General features: G+C 42.1%; 1 protein-coding gene across 2 annotated transcripts; it reads right to left on the bottom strand.

Moving 5' to 3' along the window:
• Positions 1-729: 729 nt before the first annotated feature.
• Positions 730-23,032, bottom strand: LOC139388798 (ER degradation-enhancing alpha-mannosidase-like protein 3). Of its 2 annotated transcripts, none has more exons than XM_071135719.1 (20): positions 22,312-23,032; positions 22,077-22,122; positions 21,645-21,745; positions 21,206-21,245; positions 20,756-20,868; positions 20,358-20,511; positions 14,106-14,240; positions 13,910-14,015; positions 13,515-13,612; positions 12,819-12,944; positions 12,441-12,524; positions 12,278-12,361; positions 12,027-12,151; positions 11,735-11,900; positions 11,492-11,646; positions 9,889-10,000; positions 9,484-9,660; positions 6,305-6,470; positions 3,409-3,606; positions 730-2,974 (listed from the first exon to the last, which is right to left on the bottom strand). In XM_071135719.1, exons 1-20 carry the CDS (start codon positions 22,452-22,454, stop codon positions 2,715-2,717), a joined length of 2,589 nt encoding a protein of 862 aa, XP_070991820.1. In that variant the 5' UTR covers positions 22,455-23,032; the 3' UTR covers positions 730-2,714. The 2 variants fall into 2 exon arrangements, with proteins under 2 accessions (XP_070991820.1, XP_070991819.1); XM_071135718.1 differs by having other exon boundaries at positions 3,421-3,606.
• Positions 23,033-23,044: the final 12 nt, after the last annotated feature.

Here is a 23,044-nt window from a genome sequence, read left to right as displayed (position 1 = left end):
AAATGTGCAACCCTATACTGAACTAAATTAAAAATCTACCTGGATCCTGGCTCATTGAGAAGCTACGAAGCACACGGTGTTGTAATTTACTCCTTAAGGCAACATCTATGGTTAGAGTAAACCTTAAAACACACACATGCATCTGTAAAGTCAAAAGTCTGTTTTTGTTCTGTGTGAAGTGATACATTGTGTGCATCCCTAATGGCACCCTATATAAAGTGGAGCACATAGGGGATAGGGTGTCACTTGGGACACATGGGGCGGCAGGGTAGCCTAGTGGTTAGAGCGTTGGACTAGTAACCGGAAGGCTGCCCATGAACAGGCAGTTAACCCACTGTTCCTAGGCCGTCATTGAAAATAAGAATTTGTTCTTAACTGATCTTGCCTAGTTAAATAAAGGTAAAATAAAAAAACATATGTTTGGGGATTCCCTTTGAGCGGATACTGGGCTCCAAATTTGGTCGCTTTCATCCAAAAATCCAAGTATGGTTGACTCCCCACAAACAAAAGGTGGTCGTCATGACCACAAATGACACTTAATGGTCATCTTGGAATGAATTTTGTGTTACATCACTAAGACCCACCCCCGTTACAGACATAGAATAAAATCTCATTCATTCTAAAGTTATAGAGCCATCATAAACCTACCTAAATACCTCTATGAACAAATGTGATCATTGAAAACATCTACATTGTAATATTTCGTTGAGGGATGAAGAAAAACTAAGATCATGATTCTGAATTTATTGACAAGATCATGTGCTTCAGCGCTCAAATAATACTTCTCAAAAGACAAAGTACATTATCTGATACTACTATCAGAAATAATCACTTTGGCACTTTGAGCTTCAGTTATCCCGATCAGTCAACATTTCCAAAATGTCCTTAATAAATACCCAAAAAGACAAATAATTTTTAACGTCCATTTCTTCTCTGAGTGAACAGTAATGGTCACAGAAACCATAGATACAGATGGACTTTGCCTTGAAATCAAGAAGTACTGTATATAGGTGGCTGTGGTGGATTAAGACTTCAAGTGAAGTAAGCAGCAACAATGAGAAGTCTACTACACAAAACATTAACTGTGAAGAAATCATGTACTCTGTCATGACAAAACACTTTCTCTATACAAACCATACCCATGTTTCCACAGGGACATTGGGAATATAACCCACTTTTACACCTTAAAATATATTAAATATAAAACCCATGCAAAAATGATTAAAACACCTGGCAGATCAATATTGAGACTCAGGAATGATACAATACGCGGATGTGAGTGACGGCATCTGATCATACAAATAGAAACGTTATGGCTGCTGCATCTTAACTCATCTTGGTACACACACAGGTCATCTCATAATGCAAAAAGAAAGATGGAGACAGAAAAATAACAGTCTGATGTTCTCACTGTCCACACAAAGAACTACACACACAAAGAATCATACAAAGGATGTTTGCAATGAGGACACCAAACAGACAAAACACCAACGGTGTGTTTGATGTGCTGTGAGCTGCTTGGGAAGAAGTCCCTGGATGCATGGTCCCACCATGACGATAGCTCTAGGAGGAAGATGCCGGTCTGGTAGGCCGTCTGGTGGCACAGGGGCAGTGGTGAAGATCGGCAGAGTACCAACCTAGAGCTGGCAGACTCGGCGTCATGACGATGCCACGAGCAGCACTACAAAAATGTAGTTAAGCGCAGTGCAAGACTTTCTCCTCACACAGTATGAGCGCGGCTGCACTTCATGTTACAACGTGGTTTATATGGGACCCAAAACGGCGGAGGAGTTGAGCCTCGCGCCTCAATGCTCTTAGTTGTTGCGGAAATCGGACTGATGTATTGTGTTTACATAATCGACTGACATTTGAAAAATGAAACATGCATGACTAAGGTCGATAAAAGGTATTGATTTGGTAGTGTAGTAACGATTGCACACACACATCTTTTTCACTCTTACATTTCCCTGATGTAGCTACCAGTACAAAATAAATAAAATTGAACTCATCGGTTCACCCAAAATGGCACCTTATCCTTTTTCTAAAAGCATTCTTGTGAGTGTTAACACATCCCTTTGGTCAGGAGAGCCCATTCCTCACCTATTCATCTTCAAAATAACACTACTAGTCACACTTTAAATTCACTCACACGCCACTGAATTGACAGGATACCAACTTGTTACAGGGGACAGTAAAGCAATCCCATTTTCAGTGCAGCCGCTCAACACAATCTAGCCTACAGTACAGAGACTCAAACACAAGGCCTCAGACAAAGTGGGTTCCCTATATCAGCCCAATATCCCCTCCCACGCTTACCTCAGCTATTTCTCTGAAATGTGTTGTTATCAATTCTCTCTTACAATCAACTGACTAAATCGGTCATCTCCACAACACAACTGAGTTGGCTTGAGGCTACAGTAGCAAGGTAAGACTAACTAGCTACCTGCCCCATCCCTTCCTATACATTAATAAATACTGCAGTTCCAATAACTATCAACTGTACGAGACCACCCTCAGATTTTAAAAGGGGTAGTGAGTGAGTCAATGGGATTGACTGTCACACTGCTAAGGTCCCCTTTTGAGTCAGTCCAGTCCAGAGCGTGCAGCAGGGCCCTCTCTGGCACATCAACGTGCCTCTGGACACCGACCAGGGATCAGTGCTGGGGAGCCCAGGCCCTTGGTCAGTGGGAGGGGGTTGAGGAACCTAACTGAGATCAGGGGTCTGTATCGGGGTCATTGGCGCTGTGGGAGGGAGGCGAGGCAGCAGTTTGTCCGTAGAAACATGGCATATGATCGTCTCCAGGTGTCAAGCAGCTGTCTCCTTGCTGTTTGTACTCCTCTTCCTCCAACACTACCTCTCCCTTCTCCAGGACAAACTGCAGGGTGGGGCCTCTGGCCTCTCCGTCTTCCAGCTCCCCCTCTTCCGCCAGGCGGAACTTGATGTTCATCTTCCCCAAGGGCTTGTCTGCTTTGTCTGAAGAGTAGTGATCAGGAGGAAGACAGAGCGAGAACAAGAAAGAGAAAGGAAGACAGGGGGAGAGACAGTCAGTGGCAAACATGTAATCTGTTACACCTCTAACATCTAGCACACATTTAAGTTACAAAGTGTTAATTTTCATTGAACCCAAACAACTGATACTAGAGTTCAACATTAAAATGTGTTTCACCTTTGCTCAATTTAGAACTCTTCCCCCGCATAATTAACCCCTATAGCTTCAGTCCCATAGGCAGGCCACCTCTTTTTTATTTTTTAGATTTAGTACATTTTACACTTGATTTAGCTGCTGGAAACAGAGGGGGAGACAGGTAAGTGGGAGAACAGTATGATAGATGCATTGGTTGAACCCTGGTCTCCGGTGGGGAGCAGTGTTACCAGACCATGGGCTCTGCACAGGCCCCATCTCTTACCTGTTGTCTTACCTAGCTGCCTCTCTTTGGGCAGCATCAGTACATCTACGTTGCTGTGGTCCTCCAGAGCAGAGGTGAGCAGCGCCCCCTCCTGGCTGAATAGGAACACCAGGGGGATGGTGATGTCAGCTGTGGACCCTCCGTCTCCCACCATCTGGAACAGGGGCGTCTCTGCACTGTTACTCCCCTCCCGGTGGTCTAGGAGGGACGGAGGAGTTATGGGAAATGTTGTTTTTCAAAACACAAGTGGGGAGGGCTTGTCAACTCAAAGAGGAATGCCATATCGATCAAAGCCCATTTGTGAACCAACTCTGATCTTAAGAGGTAAAAAGCAGAGCTACTGTAAAATCACACTGATAAAGTAGGTGATGGTTCCCCAAAACCAACCGTTTGGGATTTTTACTTCAGTAAGTAGTACACTGTAACAATGCAGACCAATATGGCCTTCTAAATCTAGGTTAGGCCCCACTAAGCTATTTTCCTAAGCTCCTCTTACAGCAGAGTAACAGGCTGTGTGCTGATATTATGGGCTATGAGTGGGTGTGTTGAGCAATGTTCCCTCTAATTGTTTTCGGCAATGAGCAAACTTCAGGTCTGCTGAGTGGAAACTTGAAAATTCTGTACACACTAAGTTACAGTTTCAAGGGTGTACACATTAAGTTAGTGCCAAGTAGCATAGTGTGGCTAATTGATCACAATGTAGGCCTACCAGAGTGGTCTACCATCAAAAACGATTGAAAAAATGCATCCCATAAAATTGCAATTGCTGTTTTATGATACAGCCACCAGTAGCCATGTGTGATGTTCAATGTAGGTCTACATACCATGAGACTACTAAAGCATTATGCATGGGCCGTGACATTAACATTTTCCTTCAGACAAGTCGATGACTGAAAATGGTGTATTGTGTGTGATGCAAAAAAACACCTCAAAGTAAAATGCATTATGATTATTATTCCATTATTACCATATACCATTATTATTATTCCATTATTACCATATACCATTATTATTCCATTATTACCATATACCATTATTATTATTCCATTATTACCATATACCATTATTATTCCATTATTACCATATACCATTATTATTATTCCATTATTACCATATACCATTATTATTACATTATTACCATACCATTATTACCATATACCATTATTATTCCATTATTACCATATACCATTATTATTCCATTATTACCATATACCATTATTATTCCATTATTACCATATACCATTATTATTCCATTATTACCATATACCATTATTATTATTCCATTATTACCATATACCATTATTATTATTCCATTATTACCATATACCATTATTATTATTCCATTATTACCATATACCATTATTACCATATACCATTATTACCATTATTATTATTCCATTATTACCATATACCATTATTATTATTCCATTATTACCATATACCATTATTATTACATTATTACCATATACCATTATTACCATATACCATTATTATTCCATTATTACCATATACCATTATTATTCCATTACCACCATATACCATTATTACATTACCATATACCATTATTACCATATGCCATTATTATTCCATTATTACCATATACCATTATTATTACATTATTACCATACCATTATTATTACATTATTACCTTATTATTATTACTCCATTGTTACCATTATTATTATCATTCCATTATTACCATTATTATTATCATTCCATTATTACCATATACCATTATTATTATTCCATTATTACCATATACCATTATTATTATTATTCCATTATTACCATTTACCATTATTATTCCATTATTACCATATACCATTATTACCATATACCATTATTATTACATTACCATATACCATTATTATTCCATTATTACCATATACCATTATTACATTATTACCATATACCATTATTACCATATACCACTATTATTCCATTATTACCATATACCATTATTATTCCATTATTACCATATACCATTATTATTATTACATTATTACCATATACCATTATTATTATTACCATATACCATTATTATTCCATTATTACCATATACCATTATTATTCCATTATTACCATATACAATTATTATTCCATTATTACCATATACCATTATTATTATTACATTATTACCATATACCATTATTATTATTATTCCATTATTACCATATACCATTATTACCATTTACCATTATTATTCCATTATTACCATATACCATTATTACCATATTTCATTATTATTATACCATTATTACCATATTTAATTATTATTATACCATTATTACCATATTTCATTATTATTATACCATTATTACCATATACCATTATTCTTCTTCTTTTTGTTTTAATTTTACCCCCCTTTTTCTCCCCAATTTCATGGTGTCCAATTGTTAGTAACTACTATCTTGTCTCATCGCTACAACTCCCGTACGGGCTCGGGAGAGACGAAGGTCGAGAGCCATGCGTTCTCCGAAACACAACCCAACCAAGCCGCACTGCTTCTTAACACAGCGCGCATCCAACCCGGAAGCCAGCCGCACCAATGTGTCAGAAAAACACTGTGCACTGCGCCCGGCCCACCACAGGAGTCGCTAGTGCTCGATGAGACAAGGATATCCCTACCGGCCAAACCCCCTTTAACCCGGACGACGCTAGGCCAATTGTGCATCGCCCCATGGACCTCCCGGTCGCGGACAGCCTGGGCCACTGACTGAAACATTGATAGTGTAAACTAAAGGGTCAAAACTAGTAAAGTTGAGTGAAGATCAATCTCGTGCTTCTCTGCTGGTGTTTCTTTTGCCCGACAGTCCTGGGGGAGCTGGATGGTGTTGAGGCGTGCGAGAGAGAGGGGGACAAGCAGAATGGGGGTGTGCGTGTTCCATTTCTTCACCTATGAAGATGACTCCGATAGCCCCAGCCTCCTGTAGCCTGTGGGCCTTGGCAGCAAACATGCAGTCGCCACGCAGTGCCAGGGCAATGTGCCCGCTCAGCTCCTCAGCATTCTCTATGGGTCCACACGCTGTGTAAGGGGAGGTCTTTACGATGCTGCCCTTCACCTGGGAGAGGAACAGGGTATGTACAGTTGAAGTCGGATGTTTACATACACTTAGGTTGGAGTCATTAAAACTCATTTTTCAACCACTACACAAATTTAAAAACTATAGTTTTGGCAAGTCGGTTAGGACATCTACTTTGTGCATGACACAAGTAATTTTCCCAACAATTATTTACGAACAGATTATTTCACTTATAATTCACTGCATCACAATTCCAGTGGGTCAGAAGTTTACATACACAGAGTTGACTGTGCGTTTAAACAGCTTGGAAAATTCCAGAAAATGATGTCATGGCTTTAGAAGCTTCTGATAGGCTAATTGACATCATTCGAGTCAATTGGAGGTGTACCCGTGGATGTATGTCAAGGCCTACCTTCCAACTCAGTGCCTCTTTGCTTGACATCATGGGAAAATCAAAAGCAATCAGCCAAGACCTCAGAATTCTTTTTTTTAGACCTCCACAGGTCTGGTTCTTCCTTGGGAGCAATTTCCAAACGCCTGAAGGTACCACATTCATCTGTACAAACAATAGTATGCAAGTATAAAAACCATGGGACCATGCAGTCGTCATACCGCTCAGGAAGGAGACGCGTTCTGTCTCCTAGAGATGAACGTACTTTGGTGCGAAAAGGAAAATCAATCCCAGGACAACAGCAAAGGACCTTGTGAAGATACTGGAGGAAACAAGTACAAAAGTATCTATATCCACAGTAAAACGAGCCCTATAACCTAACCTGAAAGGCCGCTCCAAAACCGCCATTAAAAAGCCAGACTACGGTTTGCAACTGCACATGGGGACAAAGATTGTACTTTTTGGAGAAATGTCCTCTGGTCTGATGAAACAAAATAGAACTGTTTGGCCATAATGACCATCGTTATGTTTGGAGGAAAAAGGGAGAGGCTTGCAAGCCGAAGAACACCATCCCAACCTTAAAGCACAGGAGTGGCAGCATCCCATGCAAACTTCTGACCACTGGGAATGTGATGAAAGAAATAAAAGCTGAAATAAATCACTTTCTCTACTATTATTCTGACATTTCACATTCTTAAAATAAAGTGGTGATCCTAACTGACCTACGACAGGGAAGCTTTACTAGGATTAAATGTCAGGAATTGTGAAAAACTGAGTTTAAATGTATTTGGCTAAGGTGTACGTACAGTGCCTTGCGAAAGTATTCGGCCCCCTTGAACTTTGTGACCTTTTGCCACATTTCAGGCTTCAAACATAAAGATAAAAAACTGTATTTTTTTGTGAAAAATCAACAACAAGTGGGACACAATCATGAAGTGGAACGACATTTATTGGATATTTCAAACTTTTTTAACAAATCAAAAACTGAAAAATTGGGCGTGCAAAATTATTCAGCCCCTTTACTTTCAGTGCAGCAAACTCTCTCCAGAAGTTCAGTGAGGATCTCTGAATGATCCAATGTTGACCTAAGTGACTAATGATGATAAATACAATCCACCTGTGTGTAATCAAGTCTCCGTATAAATGCACCTGCACTGTGATAGTCTCAGAGGTCCGTTAAAAGCGCAGAGAGCATCATGAAGAACAAGGAACACACCAGGCAGGTCCGAGATACTGTTGTGAAGAAGTTTAAAGCCGGATTTGGATACAAAAAGATTTCCCAAGCTTTAAACATCCCAAAGGAGCACCGTGCAAGCGATAATATTGAAATGGAAGGAGTATCAGACCACTGCAAATCTACCAAGACCTGGCCGTCCCTCTAAACTTTCAGCTCATACAAGGAGAAGACTGATCAGAGATGCAGCCAAGAGGCCCATGATCACTCTGGATGAACTGCAGAGATCTACAGCTGAGGTGGGAGACTCTGTCCATAGGACAACAATCAGTCGTATATTGCACAAATCTGGCCTTTATGGAAGAGTGGCAAGAAGAAAGCCATTTCTTAAAGATATCCATAAAAAGTGTTGTTTAAAGTTTGCCACAAGCCACCTGGGAGACACACCAAACATGTGGAAGAAGGTGCTCTGGTCAGATGAAACCAAAATTGAACTTTTTGGCAACAATGCAAAACGTTATGTTTGGCGTAAAAGCAACACAGCTGAACACACCATCCCCACTGTCAAACATGGTGGTGGCAGCATCATGGTTTGGGCCTGCTTTTCTTCAGCAGGGACAGGGAAGATGGTTAAAATTGATGGGAAGATGGATGGAGCCAAATACAGGACCATTCTGGAAGAAAACCTGATGGAGTCTGCAAAAGACCTGAGACTGGGACGGAGATTTGTCTTCCAACAAGACAATGATCCAAAACATAAAGCAAAATCTACAATGGAATGGTTCAAAAATAAACATATCCAGGTGTTAGAATGGCCAAGTCAAAGTCCAGACCTGAATCCAATCGAGAATCTGTGGAAAGAACTGAAAACTGCTGTTCACAAATGCTCTCCATCCAACCTCACTGAGCTCGAGCTGTTTTGCAAGGAGGAATGGGAAAAAATGTCAGTCTCTCGATGTGCAAAACTGATAGAGACATACCCCAAGCGACTTACAGCTGTAATCGCAGCAAAAGGTGGCGCTACAATGTATTAACTTAAGGGGGCTGAATAATTTTGCACGCCCAATTTTTCAGTTTTTGATTTGTTAAAAAAGTTTGAAATATCCAATAAATGTCGTTCCACTTCATGATTGTGTCCCACTTGTTGTTGATTCTTCACAAAAAAATACAGTTTTATATCTTTATGTTTGAAGCCTGAAATGTGGCAAAAGGTCGCAAAGTTCAAGGGGGCCGAATACTTTCGCAAGGCACTGTATATGTGTGAGTAAGTGAGTGGGTGAGTGAGTGAGTAAGAGACTCCTGTAAATACTCTGTACAGTATTGAGACAGACATCCAGAGATCTCCAAAACTAACATGAGTCAATATTCAATTTGGGTCATAAATGTAAGGGGACAAAAAGGTGCATGCCCATCTCTTACAGTATCAATATTTTGAGTGACATAAAAAAAAACAAATAGAAATGAATGTAAGATTCAAGAAGGCTAACCCCGTGCTCCTGCTTGGTAAGGTCCATTCCAAACTTAGCTGGTCCTGCAGTCAGGACCGTTCTACCCAGAAACGGGGGGGATATGAGCTGAACGAGGAGGGGCTCTACTTCTTCCTCCTCTGTGGTCTGGGTCACCTCTGCCACCAGTTTCACCCTGTAAACACCTTTCTGTACCTCCTGAAAATAAGTACATTGGTGTTATTAATTACACAGGGGCATTCATGAGACAGGGCAATGTTTCCCTGCTAAACAATAGCTTGTGTCCCAAATGGCACCCTATTCCCTAAACAGTGCATTACTTTTGATCTGGCTCTGGTCAAAAGTTGTGTCAGGGAATAGGGTGCCATTTGGGACAGAGTCAGACAATAGAGAGCAAGAAATCAAAAAGCTGCCCACGCTTCTTACCCCCGGTGTCCCTGTTGCCCCAGCCTCGCTCAGTGGGGTGAGGGAGATGCCCATGTTCCTCAGAAACTCAACAGGCTCCATACCGTGGTCGTGAAGCGGCAGCTCGATGCCCCTGCAAACACACACAGACTCATCAGTGGCTAGGTCAGAGTCACTTAGCAGGGTTAACACAAAGGATGACGGAAGAAGCGAAATCAGTTTTAGTGAATGTGTAGGTCTTTACAGCCACACAACATTTACTACCTTCAGAAAGTATACAGATCCCTCAACTTTTTCCACATTTTGTTACGTTACAGCCTTAATTCTAAAATGCCCCCCCCCCTCAATCTACACACAATACCCCATAATGACAAAGAAAAAACGGTTTTGAAATGTTTGCCAATTTATTAAATAAAAAAACTGAAATATGACATTTACATAAGTATTCAGACCCCAGACCCTTTAGTACTTTGTTGAAACACCTTTGGCAGCGATTACAGCATCACATTTTCTTTGGTATGACACTACCAAAAGAAGCCACTCCTGCGTTGTCTTGGCTGTGTGCTTAGGGTTGTTGTCCTGTTGGACCTTTACCCCAGTCTGAGGTTCTGAGACAACCTGCTCAGGACCTCAGACTTTCATCAAGGATCTCTCTGTACTTTGCTCTGTTCATCTTTGCCTCGATCCTGACTAGTCTCCCAGTCCCTGCCGCTGAATCCTCACAGCATGATGCTGCCACCACTATGCTTCACCGTAGGAATAGTGCCAGGTTTCCTCCAGACGTGACGCTTGGCATTCAGGCCAAAGAGTTCAATCTTGGTTTCATCAGACCAGAGAATCTTGTTTCTCATGGTCTGAGAGTCTTTAGGTGCCTTTTGTGCCAGGCTGTCATGTGCCATTTACTGAGGAGTGGCATCTCTTCGGCCACTCTACCATAAAGGCCTGATTGGTGGAGTGCTGCAGAGATGGGAGAACCTTCCAGAAGGACAACCATCTCCACAGAGGAACTTTAGAGCTCTGTCAGAGTGACCATCAGGTTCTTGGTCACCTCCCTGCCCAAGGCCCTTCTCCCGATTGCTCAGTTTGGCTGGGCAAGCAGCTCTAGGAAGAGTTTCTTGGTGGTTCCAAACTTCTTCCATTTAAGAATGATGGAGGCCACTGTGTTCTTGGACCTTCAATCTGCAGACATGTTTTGGAACCTTTCCCTGTTTCTGTACCTCGACACAATCCTTGGTTTTTGCTCTGATTGCACTGTCAACTGTGGGACTTTATATAGACGGGTGTGTGCCTTTCCAAATCATGTCCAAACAATTGAATTTACCACAGGTGGACTCCAATCTCCAACATCTCAAGGATGATCAATGGAAACAGGATGCAGTTGAGCTCAATTTTGAATCTCATAGCAAAGGGTCTGAATAGTTATGTAAATAAGGAATTTCTGATTATGTTTTATACATTTGAAACAATTTCTAAAAACCTGTTTTTCCTTGTCATTATGGGATATTGTGTGTAGATTGCTGAGGAATATTTATTATTTTGAATCCATTTTAGAATAAGGCTGTAACATAACAAAAAGGTCAAGGGGTCTGAATACTTTCATTATGAACTCTACACACACACAAACCTGACAGGCGAAGCGTGGAAGGCTCGGCCCACCCCAGTCAGGTACTTGTAGCTGTCCCTTATGGTCTTGGCGAAGGAGGGGTTGTTGGGGAAAAGGGTCTGGGTGCTGGGGCAGGAGTAGGTAAACAGGTCTTCCTCCAAGGCAGTGGGCGCTTCCTGGAACATATAGACACAAAATGGCAGATAAGTTTCAGCTCTTCTGACCATAACGCAACACAACTGTTGGTAACTGACTCAGCCTCACCGTGTTGTTGCCCCGACAAGGGGGCTGTGAGGTGGACAGGGAGACAGGCAGCAGGTGGGCCTCGGTGGTGAAGATGTAGTCGTCGATGTCGAAGTGAAGCTGGTTCTTCTCAGAGAACAGAAGGTACAGGTACTTAAACATCTCCGCCAGGAAGAACGAGTCCATCCTACAAAGAAAGGGAATGTTTGAAATCACACATATTGTAATTTGAGCTCTCTTGCTCAAAGAGCACCATGGAATCAGTGGATATGACCCGAGGTTTTAACCCATATGATTCGCTGCGATCCCCTACCTGTCCTCGTGGGCCCCTGTGCGGACGTCCTGCACAGCTGCAAACCCACAAGGTACCCTGGCATGGGCGTTGAGTTTTTCCACTATGGACTGGCCCACCCTGAGGTAGTAGGGGTCGCCTGTGGCCTGTGGAAGGGAAAACATGGTCTATCCCATTCTCAACCCCTCTCTCAAGCAGTTCACTCATGTACACAGAGTATACCATTACTCTGCACCTTTGGCTTTTCCCAGTGGGAACCCAAACTGCATTACCTTGTAGAGGTAGTAAGTGCTTTCTGCAAACTCTGGTCTCAGAGGGTGTTGACCCCAGTGAACTCTGAACTCGGTGGTGAAAGCCTGCAACGTTAGGAAAAACACAGTCAAGCAAAGCTGAGAGCAGATATATTGACTCATGTCAAATGTCACTTTTCCTTACCTCGGGGAGAAACTTGTGCTGCTTGGTGACTTGGTAGAGCATCTCATGGGTCTCTATGGCTGGCTTTAGGTCTCCTCTCAGAACCTATGGCCAAGGGTTGATAATTCAGTCTTTACTATGAACGATTCACTTTCAGAGCGTACACCTGTTCATTACAACCCCATTGAAACGGATAGAAACTCAACCAAATAAAACAAATAAACAGTCTTCTGCGGTAGTGGATAGATGTGTGGTCATGATGATGTCATGATCCAAGCAAAGGGTCTCATGAATTCATGTGACATTTGCATACAAAAGTAGTGCACTATAAATCGGGAATAGGAAGGGGCTAACCATGCCAAGTGGTGGCGATGATAGAGGCGGTGCCATGGGACTCACCTGCAGGCCGGGGAAGAAGGCGAGTAGGGAGTCCATCCAGCTGCGGACGCTCACCGTGGGGTTGTGCATGTGCACGTTGAGCAGCAGCGGAGGCTGGCTGATGTACTTCATGATGGCTCTGTAATGCTGTAGGAGACACAGCAGACAGCAGGCGTCACTAAATACACTCACATTATGTATGACGTGTAGAGTTGATATGGAGGGAGGTTAGATCAGTGATGTGACTGAAACCCCGTTTACACTTCATGAATCAGTGTTTCCACTAAGATTTTTCTCAGCAGCGGTGGTAAAGGGGTGGGAGCGTTGTAGCGTCCGTGGCCGGTTTAAGACTCTCATCTTGGCCGCAGAAACACAATGTTTCTGTTTTTAAGCTAATTGTACACATTTCGTCATGGGGCTGAGAGAAAAACTGCAGTTTCAAAGCTAACTTCGCCACTGCTAAATGCCTATAGGGGAAACACTGACAATAATATAGACCTTGTGATATCTGATAACTTTCATCTGATCACCATCTGGCCACAGTTCATCTGGACATTTACATTTGAAATGAACATGTTATCTGGTTCTGCAATCTGGATGCCGGTAGCATTTAAATGTAAAAATGCTGTCTGACAAATTGGAGTGTTCTCTACAAGCAATAGAGCAAAACATTGCAATAGATCAGCAGCTAGTGAGAGTAGAGAGATTGGGTCTCACAGTGTTGAACCTCTCCAGGTAAACGTTGTCTCCCAGCAGAACGTAAGCCTTCATCAGGTACTCATAGTAGGAGTCAATGCCAGCACCCACACCACTGTCTGGAGATGCAAGGGAGACACTTAATATAGATTTTGACTGATCTAAAATGGGAATAACAACCAGGTGGAGACACACATATTCAAAACCAAACCCAGCTAGTAGTTTTGGAAGTGACTAATGGCTGAAATAAAGGAACTGAGAGGGTGTGTCATCACATGGTGCGAGGTGATAAAATGTTTGATCCTCCAGCAACATTTGGACTTTTTAAATGTGAGAGTGGGTGGCCATGTGTGTTGGTGTAGGCGAGTATGTGTTGTCTGAGCGGCTGAGTGTGTGACAGTGGAGCTCTGGCTCACCCCTGCGGACCCAGTCACCATTGTGGATATTAATGACTGTGCCCACGAGGTCACTTCCTCTCTGTCTCTTCTCCCACAGGACATCCAGGGCTTTCCTAGCATTCTCCTGTTGGGACACAGAAACACATCTTCATACACCACGGGTTCATAAATACAAAAAAATATATATTTATTATTACTGGAATTACTAATGTACCTCGAACACGGCCTCCCCAGACAGCCGACTGAGAGCAGCAAACTCTAGAATCATGGTCCCTGCACAGGCTGTACAGGTGTCCGACTCAGTGCCTGTGCGTGACATGGGATTAAGGACCCCGTACCTCAGGTTTACCTGCAAACAAACAGAAGTATATTGTATGCATATTATTGTGGCCCTGGCGGCACAGAATAATCAAACGACTGCTCAGAGGTGCTTGGGAAGATGGGTCACAACGGGGGACCAGTGTGTGTGTGTGTGTGTGTGTGTGTGTGTGGGTGTATCCAAGCTCCATCAGCTAGGACTAGATATTGGCTAATAAAATATTCCCATTCCTGCTCAAGTTGGCATCCCTTCTTAAACAGCCAAACTGTATACTCATTCACACATCAAGTCTTGAGTTGGATTCAGGGATGGAAATTCATACAAACTGCAACAGACACGATCACTGACTTACATTCCCTTTGTCTACTTGTCCCATTCTTCAATCTTGTCTGGGATATGTTTTAGTTGGCACACCTGTGTGGAGTATTTGATATACAGTGCCAGTCAATAGGTTGGACACATCTACTCATTCAAGGGTTATTCTTTATTTTTACTATTTTCTACATTATAGAATAATAGTGAAGACATCAAACTATGAAATAACACATATGGAATCATGTAGGAACCAAAAGTGTTGATGAGATTTTTCATAGTAGCCACCCTTTGCCTTGATGACAGCTTTGTACACCCGTGGCATTCTCTCAACCAGCTTTAAAAATATATATTTTATTACTTCTTCAAATTAGCACAACAGTTTTCAGCTGTGCTAACATAATTGCAAAACGGTTTTCTAATGATCAATTAGCCTTTTAAAATGATAAACTTGGATTAGCTAACACAACATGCCATTGGAACACAGGAGTGATGGTTGCTGATAATGGGCCTGTGTACGCCTATGTTGATATTCCATTAAAAAAAAAGAAAATCGTCCGTTTCCAGCTACAATAGTCATTTACAACATTAACAATGTCTACACTGTATTTCTGATCAATTTGATGTTATTTTAAATTAACCAAAAATGCTTTTCTTTCAAAAACAAGGACATTTCTAAGTGACCCCAAACTTTTGAACGGTAGTGTATATTTTTTCATAACGAGATGCAGTACAACTGAGGCAAAGGTGTTCAAAATGATGTTGGCTGCGGATCTGGTTCTGTACTGTAGGTAGCACCATGAGCTCTTTTTGAAGGAGGACTCACATCTCTTAAAGCAATGGTGCCCAAAGTTTATATAGTCCCATACCCGTTCAAACATTCAACTTCCAGCTGCGTACCCCCTCTAGCACCAGGGTCAGCACACTCTCAAATGTTGTTTTTTGACATCATTGTAAGCCTGCCACACACACACACACTAAACATTTATTAAACATAAGAATGAGTGTGAGTTTAGTCTCAACCCGGCTTATGGGAAGTGACAAAGGGCTCTTATAGGAACAGGGCACAAATAATAATAATCAATAATTTTGCTCTTTATTTAACCATCTTACATACAAATAAAAAAACGCATTTGTTCATCGAAAATTGTGAATAACTCACGTGTTAACGAGCAGGGTGTGCTTGAAAGGATGCCCATAACTCTGCAATGTTGGGTTGTATTGGAGAGAGTGTCTTAAATCATTTTCCACACAGTCTGTGCCTGTATTTAGTTTTCATGCTAGTGAGGGCCGAGAATCCACTCTCACATAGGTACGTGGTTGCAAAGGGCATCAGGGTCTTAACAGCACGATTTGCTGAGGCAGGACACTCTGAGCGCAGCCCAATACAGAAATCTGGCAGTGGCTTCTGATTAAATTACATTTTCACAGAACCGCTTGTTGCAATTTTGATGAGTCTCTCTTGTTCAGATATCGGTAAGTGGACTGGAGGCAGGGCATGAAAGGGATAACAAATACAGTTGTTTGTGTCATCCATTTCGGGAAAGTACCTGCGTAAATGCGCATCTAACTCACTCAGGTGCTTCGCTATATCACATTTGACATTGTCTGTAAGCTTGAGTTCATTTGCACACACAAAACAAATCATACAATGATGGCAAGACCTGTGTGTTGTGCTTGTTAATGCAGACAGAGAAGAGCTCCAACTTCTTAAATCATAGCCTCAATTTTGTCTCGCACATAGAATAGTTGTGGAGCATCCCTGTAATCCTAGATTCAGATCATTCAGGCGAGAAAAAACATTGCCCAGATAGGACAGTCGTGTGAGAATCTCGTCATCATGCAAGCGGTCAGACAAGTGAAAATGATGGTCAGTAAAGAAAACAAAGCTTGTTCTCAATTTAAAAAAACATGTCAATACTTTGCCCCTTGATAACCAGCGCACTTCTGTGTGTTGTAAAAAAAAAAAGAGTGTCAAATGGTCTTCGCCCATATCATGGCACAGTGCAGAAAATACACGAGAGTTCAGGGGCCTTGCTTTAACAAAGTTAACCATTTTCACTGTAGTGTCCAAAACGTCTTTCAAGCTGTCAGGCATTCCCTTGGCAGCAAGAGCCTCTGGGTGGATGCTGCAGTGTACCCAAGAGCCTCTGGGTGGATGCTGCAGTGGACCCAAGTGGCGTCAGGAGCAACTGCTTGCACACGTGTTACTACTATGTCACACGTGTTACCACTATGTCTCCCTGTCATGGCTTTTGTGCCATCAGTACAGATACCAACATGAGCAGCAGCTACGTTTGGCTCCATACGGACCGTTAAGTGGAATTCCCGCGAGAGAGTAACGGTTAATGTGATTGGATGTTAATTATTTGACATTGTATTATTTCGCTGAACACTAGATGGTTTAATTTTATTTTTGGCAGTGAAAACATGGCTACTCAGTCGAGAACAACTTCACCCAAATGTATAGCCCCGTTGGAAAATATAAATGGACTGTTTGAAAATGTGAAGATTAAAAATCAAATAAAAAGTAATAAAAAAAAAAAAAAGTGACTCACGTTTTTATTTGTACCCCTGACAGCATTGCCGTACCCTAGTTTGGAAATACCTGTCTTAAAGGATCCATGTGTACAGGGATGGTCAGCCACCCAATGGGACGACAACCCACTTTAGGATGGGGAGAGGTTTTAGTGGGTGGAACATTGGAGGACAATTATAGGTTTACTTAGTCGCAGCTACAGTATGCTTAACGGTGCAAATATCATGGTACAGCTATATGAACACTCAAATATCATGGTACAGCTATATGAACACTCAAATATCATGGTACTTCTTAAAATGGTAAGTTTACAAACATACACTATATTTACAAAAGTATGTGGACATGCCTTAAAATGTGTGGTTTCGGATATTTCCACACCGGTTGTTGACAGGTGTATAAAATCGAGCACACAGCCATGCAATCTGCATAGAAAACATTGGCAATATAATGGCCTTACTGAAGAGCTCAATGAGTTTTAACATGGCGATGTCCTAGGATGCCACTTTTCCAACAAGTCAGTTCGTCAAACTTCTGCAATGCTGGAGCTGCCCCAGTCAACTGTAAGTGCTGTTATTGTGAAGTGGAAACATCTAGGAGCAACAACGGCTCAGCCGCAAAGTGGTAGGTCATACAAACTCACAGAACGGGACCGTTGAGTGCTGAAGCACATAACATTTGTCTGTTCTCGGTTACAACACTCACTACCAAGTTCCAAACTGCCTCTGGAAGCTACGTCAGCACAAAAACTGTTTGTCAGAAGCTTCATGAAATGGGTTTCCATGGCCGGGCAGCCGCACACAAACCTAAAATCACCATGCGCAATGCCAAGTGCTGTCTGGAGTGGTGCAAAGTGTGGCGCCATTGGACTCTGGAGCAGTGGAAACGCGTTCTCTGGAGTGATGAATCACGCTTCATCATCTGGCAGTCCTACGGACAAATCTGGGTTTGGCGGATGCCAGGAGAAAGCTACCTGCCCCAATGCATAGTGCCAACTATAACGTTTAGTCGAGGAGGAATAATGGTCCGGGTGTTGTTTTTCATGGTTCGGGCTAGGCCCCTTAGCTCCAGTGAAGGGAAATCTTAACCCTTCAGCATACAATGACATTCTAGACGATTCTGTGCTTCCAACTTTGTGGCAACAGTTGTGGCAACACCCTTTCCTGTTTCAGCATGACAATGCCCTCGTGCACAAAGCGAGGTCCATACAGAAATGGATTGTCAAAATGGGTGTGGAAGAACTTGACTGGCCTGCACAGAGCCCTGACCTCAACCCCATCAAACACCTTTGGGATGAATTGGAATGCCAACTTCGAGCCAGACCTAATCGCTCAACATTAGTCCCCAGCCTCACTAATGCTTGTGGCTGAATGGAAGCAAGTCGCCACAGCAATGTTCAAACATCTAGTGGAAAGCCTTCCCAGAAGAACGGGGGCTGTTATAGCAGCAAAGAGGGGACCAACTCCATATTAATGCCCATGATTTTGGAATGAGATGGTCATGTAGAGTATGTGTAGGAGAAAAAAAATGACCCAGATAAATTCTTTAGTCATATTCCATATTACCTATTTACTTATGGGCTGCCTACACCTATAGACTTGCTCTTTAAATTATATGAGAAAAAAAATATTCCACTTTATTTGGAATGGCAAGCCAGACAATTCGTTTTTACTATTTCTATAATTAATATGAATTCAGAGGGAAGAAATGATGAAATATTAAAGCATTGGACCTCTCACTAAAGGCTTCAGTCATACAAAAACTATACTTGAATCCAAACTGGTTCTCTAGCAGATAAGTAAGAATGGCTCACCCCGTGTCCAAGAATGGCCTTTTCCCCCTCATTCAGATTACAATTTTTCATTATCTCCAAAATATCACTATCTTTAAAACAAGCAATAGAAAGCTGGTTGCAATTTCAGTTTAATCCACCAGAAAAGACTGAACAAATATTAGAACAAATATTATGGTTAAACTCAAATTTACTAATTTATATATATTTTAATTTAAACGGTATAATCTTTGTAAATGATATCATAAATAGGACTGGTGGAGTTACGTCACACATTCAGCTAACACAATTATATGGAAATGTCTGCTCTATCCAAAATTACAACCAAATAATTGCAGCAATATGCAAAAATGGGAGAGGTAAGTGGAAAGGGGAGAAGGTAAGGAAGTTGTCTGTCGGCCCTGCAGACCAAAGTTAATTTAAGGACCAAAACATTTACACCTGCATCATACAGGTTGCAAAATACTTGGGAGGAGATTTTCGATGTTCATACTCCATGATACACAAAACGATGCCGGATTCAAAACTTGAATTGTTTTATTTAAACTACAATACAAAATTCTTTGTGTGTTCCCCTGGGGTAGGAAAGGCCACTGGTAGTGTTAAAGGCAGGGATACAACCATCTCAGCTCTACAGATTGTGCTTTGAAGAGACAGAATCATAAGATCACTTGTTTTGGTACTGCCCATATGTAGCTTGTTTTTGGTCGCAGGTTCAGGAATGGCTGATGTACTTGGAGCCAACTCTGCAAATAGCACTGCTGGGTGATTTGAAAAGTCATAGTCAAATCGATCAATAATATAATAATACTCTTAGCAAAGGTGCTTATCTTTCATTTACTATGAGAAACTATGAGAACAGAAAGGTCCAGAACTTTTGTGAAACATCGCAGCACAGCGGGAAAAATATGTGGCTGCTAGAAATCAAAACTGGATGCTCTTCAGATATAGATGGGAGGGGTTGAGGGTAGCTGAAGGATGGGAATAAAAACAAACAAAAGGTAACTAAAATGTAAAATATACTGTCTGAGAAAAGTATGTAGACTGTATAAACTGGAAGGGTAAGTATTGTTTTATTAGCCAATATCTAGTCCTAGGATGTAGGGTTTGGGGAAAATAATAAAGTTGGACATTATTATTATTAGTTTTTAAATAAAACATTTTGTAGCAATGTAATTGTCTGCATCATTTCCAATCCCCAATATATTTGGGGGGTTAATATATTTATTTAAAATAATAGTTGCAATATTAAAGCTAATCTACCCATTTTTTTTTATTTTTATGTATATTGTATGTACTACATGCGTATTGTCAGATAATTATTCGACTACAACGCTATCTTGAATCACTTTGAATCTTCTATTCACATTCATCTGGTTACTCCTTTCAGACCTGAATCGTTTGGTATTTTTCCGACGTTGTGGAAAAACAGAGTTCTGATAAACAAGGCTTTGCGCCCAGGGGAACCGCGAAAAGCAGACAAGTGAAGAGTGAGGTGTGTTACCCTGGGGTAGGGAAGGCCACTGGTGGTGTTAAAGGCAGGGAGCAGTCTGTTGCCCAGCTCCTTGGCCATGTGGAGCAGCTCATCTCTGTACCACTGCATCCTCTCCCCCCGCTGACGGAGCATGTCCGCCATCGTATGCGCCCCCAGCAGGCCCCTGTAGGGACAGCAAGATGATGGTGTGGTGAGCAACATGATGGTGTGGTGAGCAACATGATGGTGTGGTGAGCACGTAGCAATGTCTGGACAATTTCCTATTAATCTAAACACTGACAGCACTATATGATAAAGTCGTACAGTTATTAGAACATAATGTCCAATTACACATTTGAACCAGTATCATACACGATCTTGGAGAACTACTGTGTCGTAGTGAGACAATGCATTGTATAGGTTCGTACCCCAGGACTCGGATGTTGGTCTCAAACACAGACACCACCACATCGTTGTCCAGCCTGACATCCCTCAACGTCCTCCTCACCGCATCCTCAAACTCGTCGAGCTTGTTCAACACCTGGAAACACGGACAAGCAACATTCGTTAATAGGGGAAAAGACTGAAGAAATAGGTGTTTAAATACCTAAGACTAAACAAATGAGAAACTTGCCTGAAAAACAAAAAACATGAATTATTCCTGTGAATTACTACATTTCAATGATTTTTGCTAGAGTTTCCAGAACCATTAGAAAGAAGGGCTATCCATTTAGTCTATACTGCCATGTACTTTATGTGAGTGGCTCTGAGGGGTTGTCGTGAAAATGGATCCCATTTGTTCATGGATTTCTCTATAGACATTTGTGGTACTACAGCTGACTACAATTATAGCCACACAGACAGGATCAGATACTCACCACCAGAGTATCCAGGGTGTCAATCAGAGTGAGGGAGAACCTAGGAGAAAACAAGGTTATATTTGTTAGGGGACACCATAGCAAAAATGTTTGCAACAAAACCTTGAAAACTGTAGTTTCTTATTGGACAAGTTCGGATAGTCCTGCCCTGTTTCAGCCCGTCTTATTCCATTTGGTGCTTAATGAAAATGACCCAGGTCAGGAGGATGAACTTCTGCACACACAACACAACCTAGATCCTGCTCCATGTCAGCTTCACCATAGCCATCCTCTACTGTGTTTCCAGGCTAAGTGTTACATACAAGGTCTTAAGGAAGAACCAGAGAGGGTTCGGATAGGTCATGTCAAACAGAGTATAACAGGCTTTCCCACATCAAGTCCAAATGCATTTCCTTTTCCCATGAGCGTTACATATTGAGAAACGTGCGGTTGTACTCACTTCCCCAGAGAGTCGTCGATGTCTCCCCTGTTGGGCTCCAGACCACGCACCCTCCCCCTGCAGCTCAGGGGCATCAGCTCGTCCGCTGGGTACGCGTATTTCTGTGGCAGAATCAGGGAACAGGTGCAGTCAGGGTACGGTACACGTACTAATTAGGAGGAACACTTGTTTAAATACGTTTGAACTTGGAAGTATAGGCCCGAGTGGATGGCACACAGTCAAGTCAGAGAGCTGTTTGAGCAAGAATACAATATCAACAAAACAGTTAACAGAAGCATGCCCTGGCCAGCTACATGGTCAGTAACAGACAAACAGCCATAGCTATGGCCTGAAGCATCCAATTTTGCCCAATGTAGTTGAAAGTGACAATAATAATGCAAAATGGCATACATCTGATGTGTTATTAGAAATTATGTGGTCAGACAGACTTACCATATAGCTGCCATAGGCATGATCGAACATCTCAACGATCTGGTCCCTGTAACAGAAAGAAATATACTACATCAACATAACCAAGTCATTTCTAACAGACACGATGATGGATAGGTAAAGTGCTGGTGTGTTCAACGATTTAGTCCCTTCGTCTTCACAGCACAGACCTCGCCACTCAGTAAAATGTGGGCATTGCGCAATGCTGGAGTGTGATCACACACGGTTGTTATCTCACCTGATTTTGCTCTTTTCTTCTGGTAACATGGCCTGACCTTCCTGGCCATTGGCCCGGCTAAAAAGGCCTGTAAGGAGTAGGGCTCTCAGCATCATGGCAATGCCAGGAGAACCCTGTGGCCAGCAAAACAGCTTTGCACCCATTTAATCTCTGACACGTCTGTACACAAGTGGGTGTTCCTGTGCTCTCAATGACGTCCCTGAAAAATCATATAGTCCAATGCATTTCTTCTCCCGGAACCTGCATGAAGTGGTCTCATGGACAAGCACTAGAGTTCAGAGACTTGACAACTGGTTGTCTCCACTACAGTTGATGGACTTAGCTGTCAAAATAGCTAATTGACAACAACAATCAGGTTACTTGCATGTTACCCTTGCCAGGATCAATAATTAGCGAGCATAACAAGAGAACCACCGGGTACGTTGGAGATTGAACTTTGCCACAATAGACATCTGTGGGTGTACCTAGCTTGCAAGCTATCTAGCTATGTCCATATACTTTGAATCACACACGAACCTCCTCTTCTGTTCACTAGCGTGATTTCCCAGTCTATAATCAGGCGTATACTCAAAATGACAGGAAGGAACTCCCATCAGCTTAGCTGGCTAGTTAGCGAACTTAGCTAGCTAATTAACAAAGAGGAGCCAGTGGTGATGTCTGCTTCGTATTGCAACACAGCCCTCCTCTTCCGTGTCAGCCCCAGTGACACGGACAACGTCTGTCTCCCGACCCA

Source organism: Oncorhynchus clarkii, chromosome 29 (assembly GCF_045791955.1).
Source record: "Oncorhynchus clarkii lewisi isolate Uvic-CL-2024 chromosome 29, UVic_Ocla_1.0, whole genome shotgun sequence".
Taxonomy (NCBI): Eukaryota; Metazoa; Chordata; class Actinopteri; order Salmoniformes; family Salmonidae; genus Oncorhynchus; species Oncorhynchus clarkii.
This window is presented reverse-complemented; position numbering and strand designations above follow the sequence as displayed.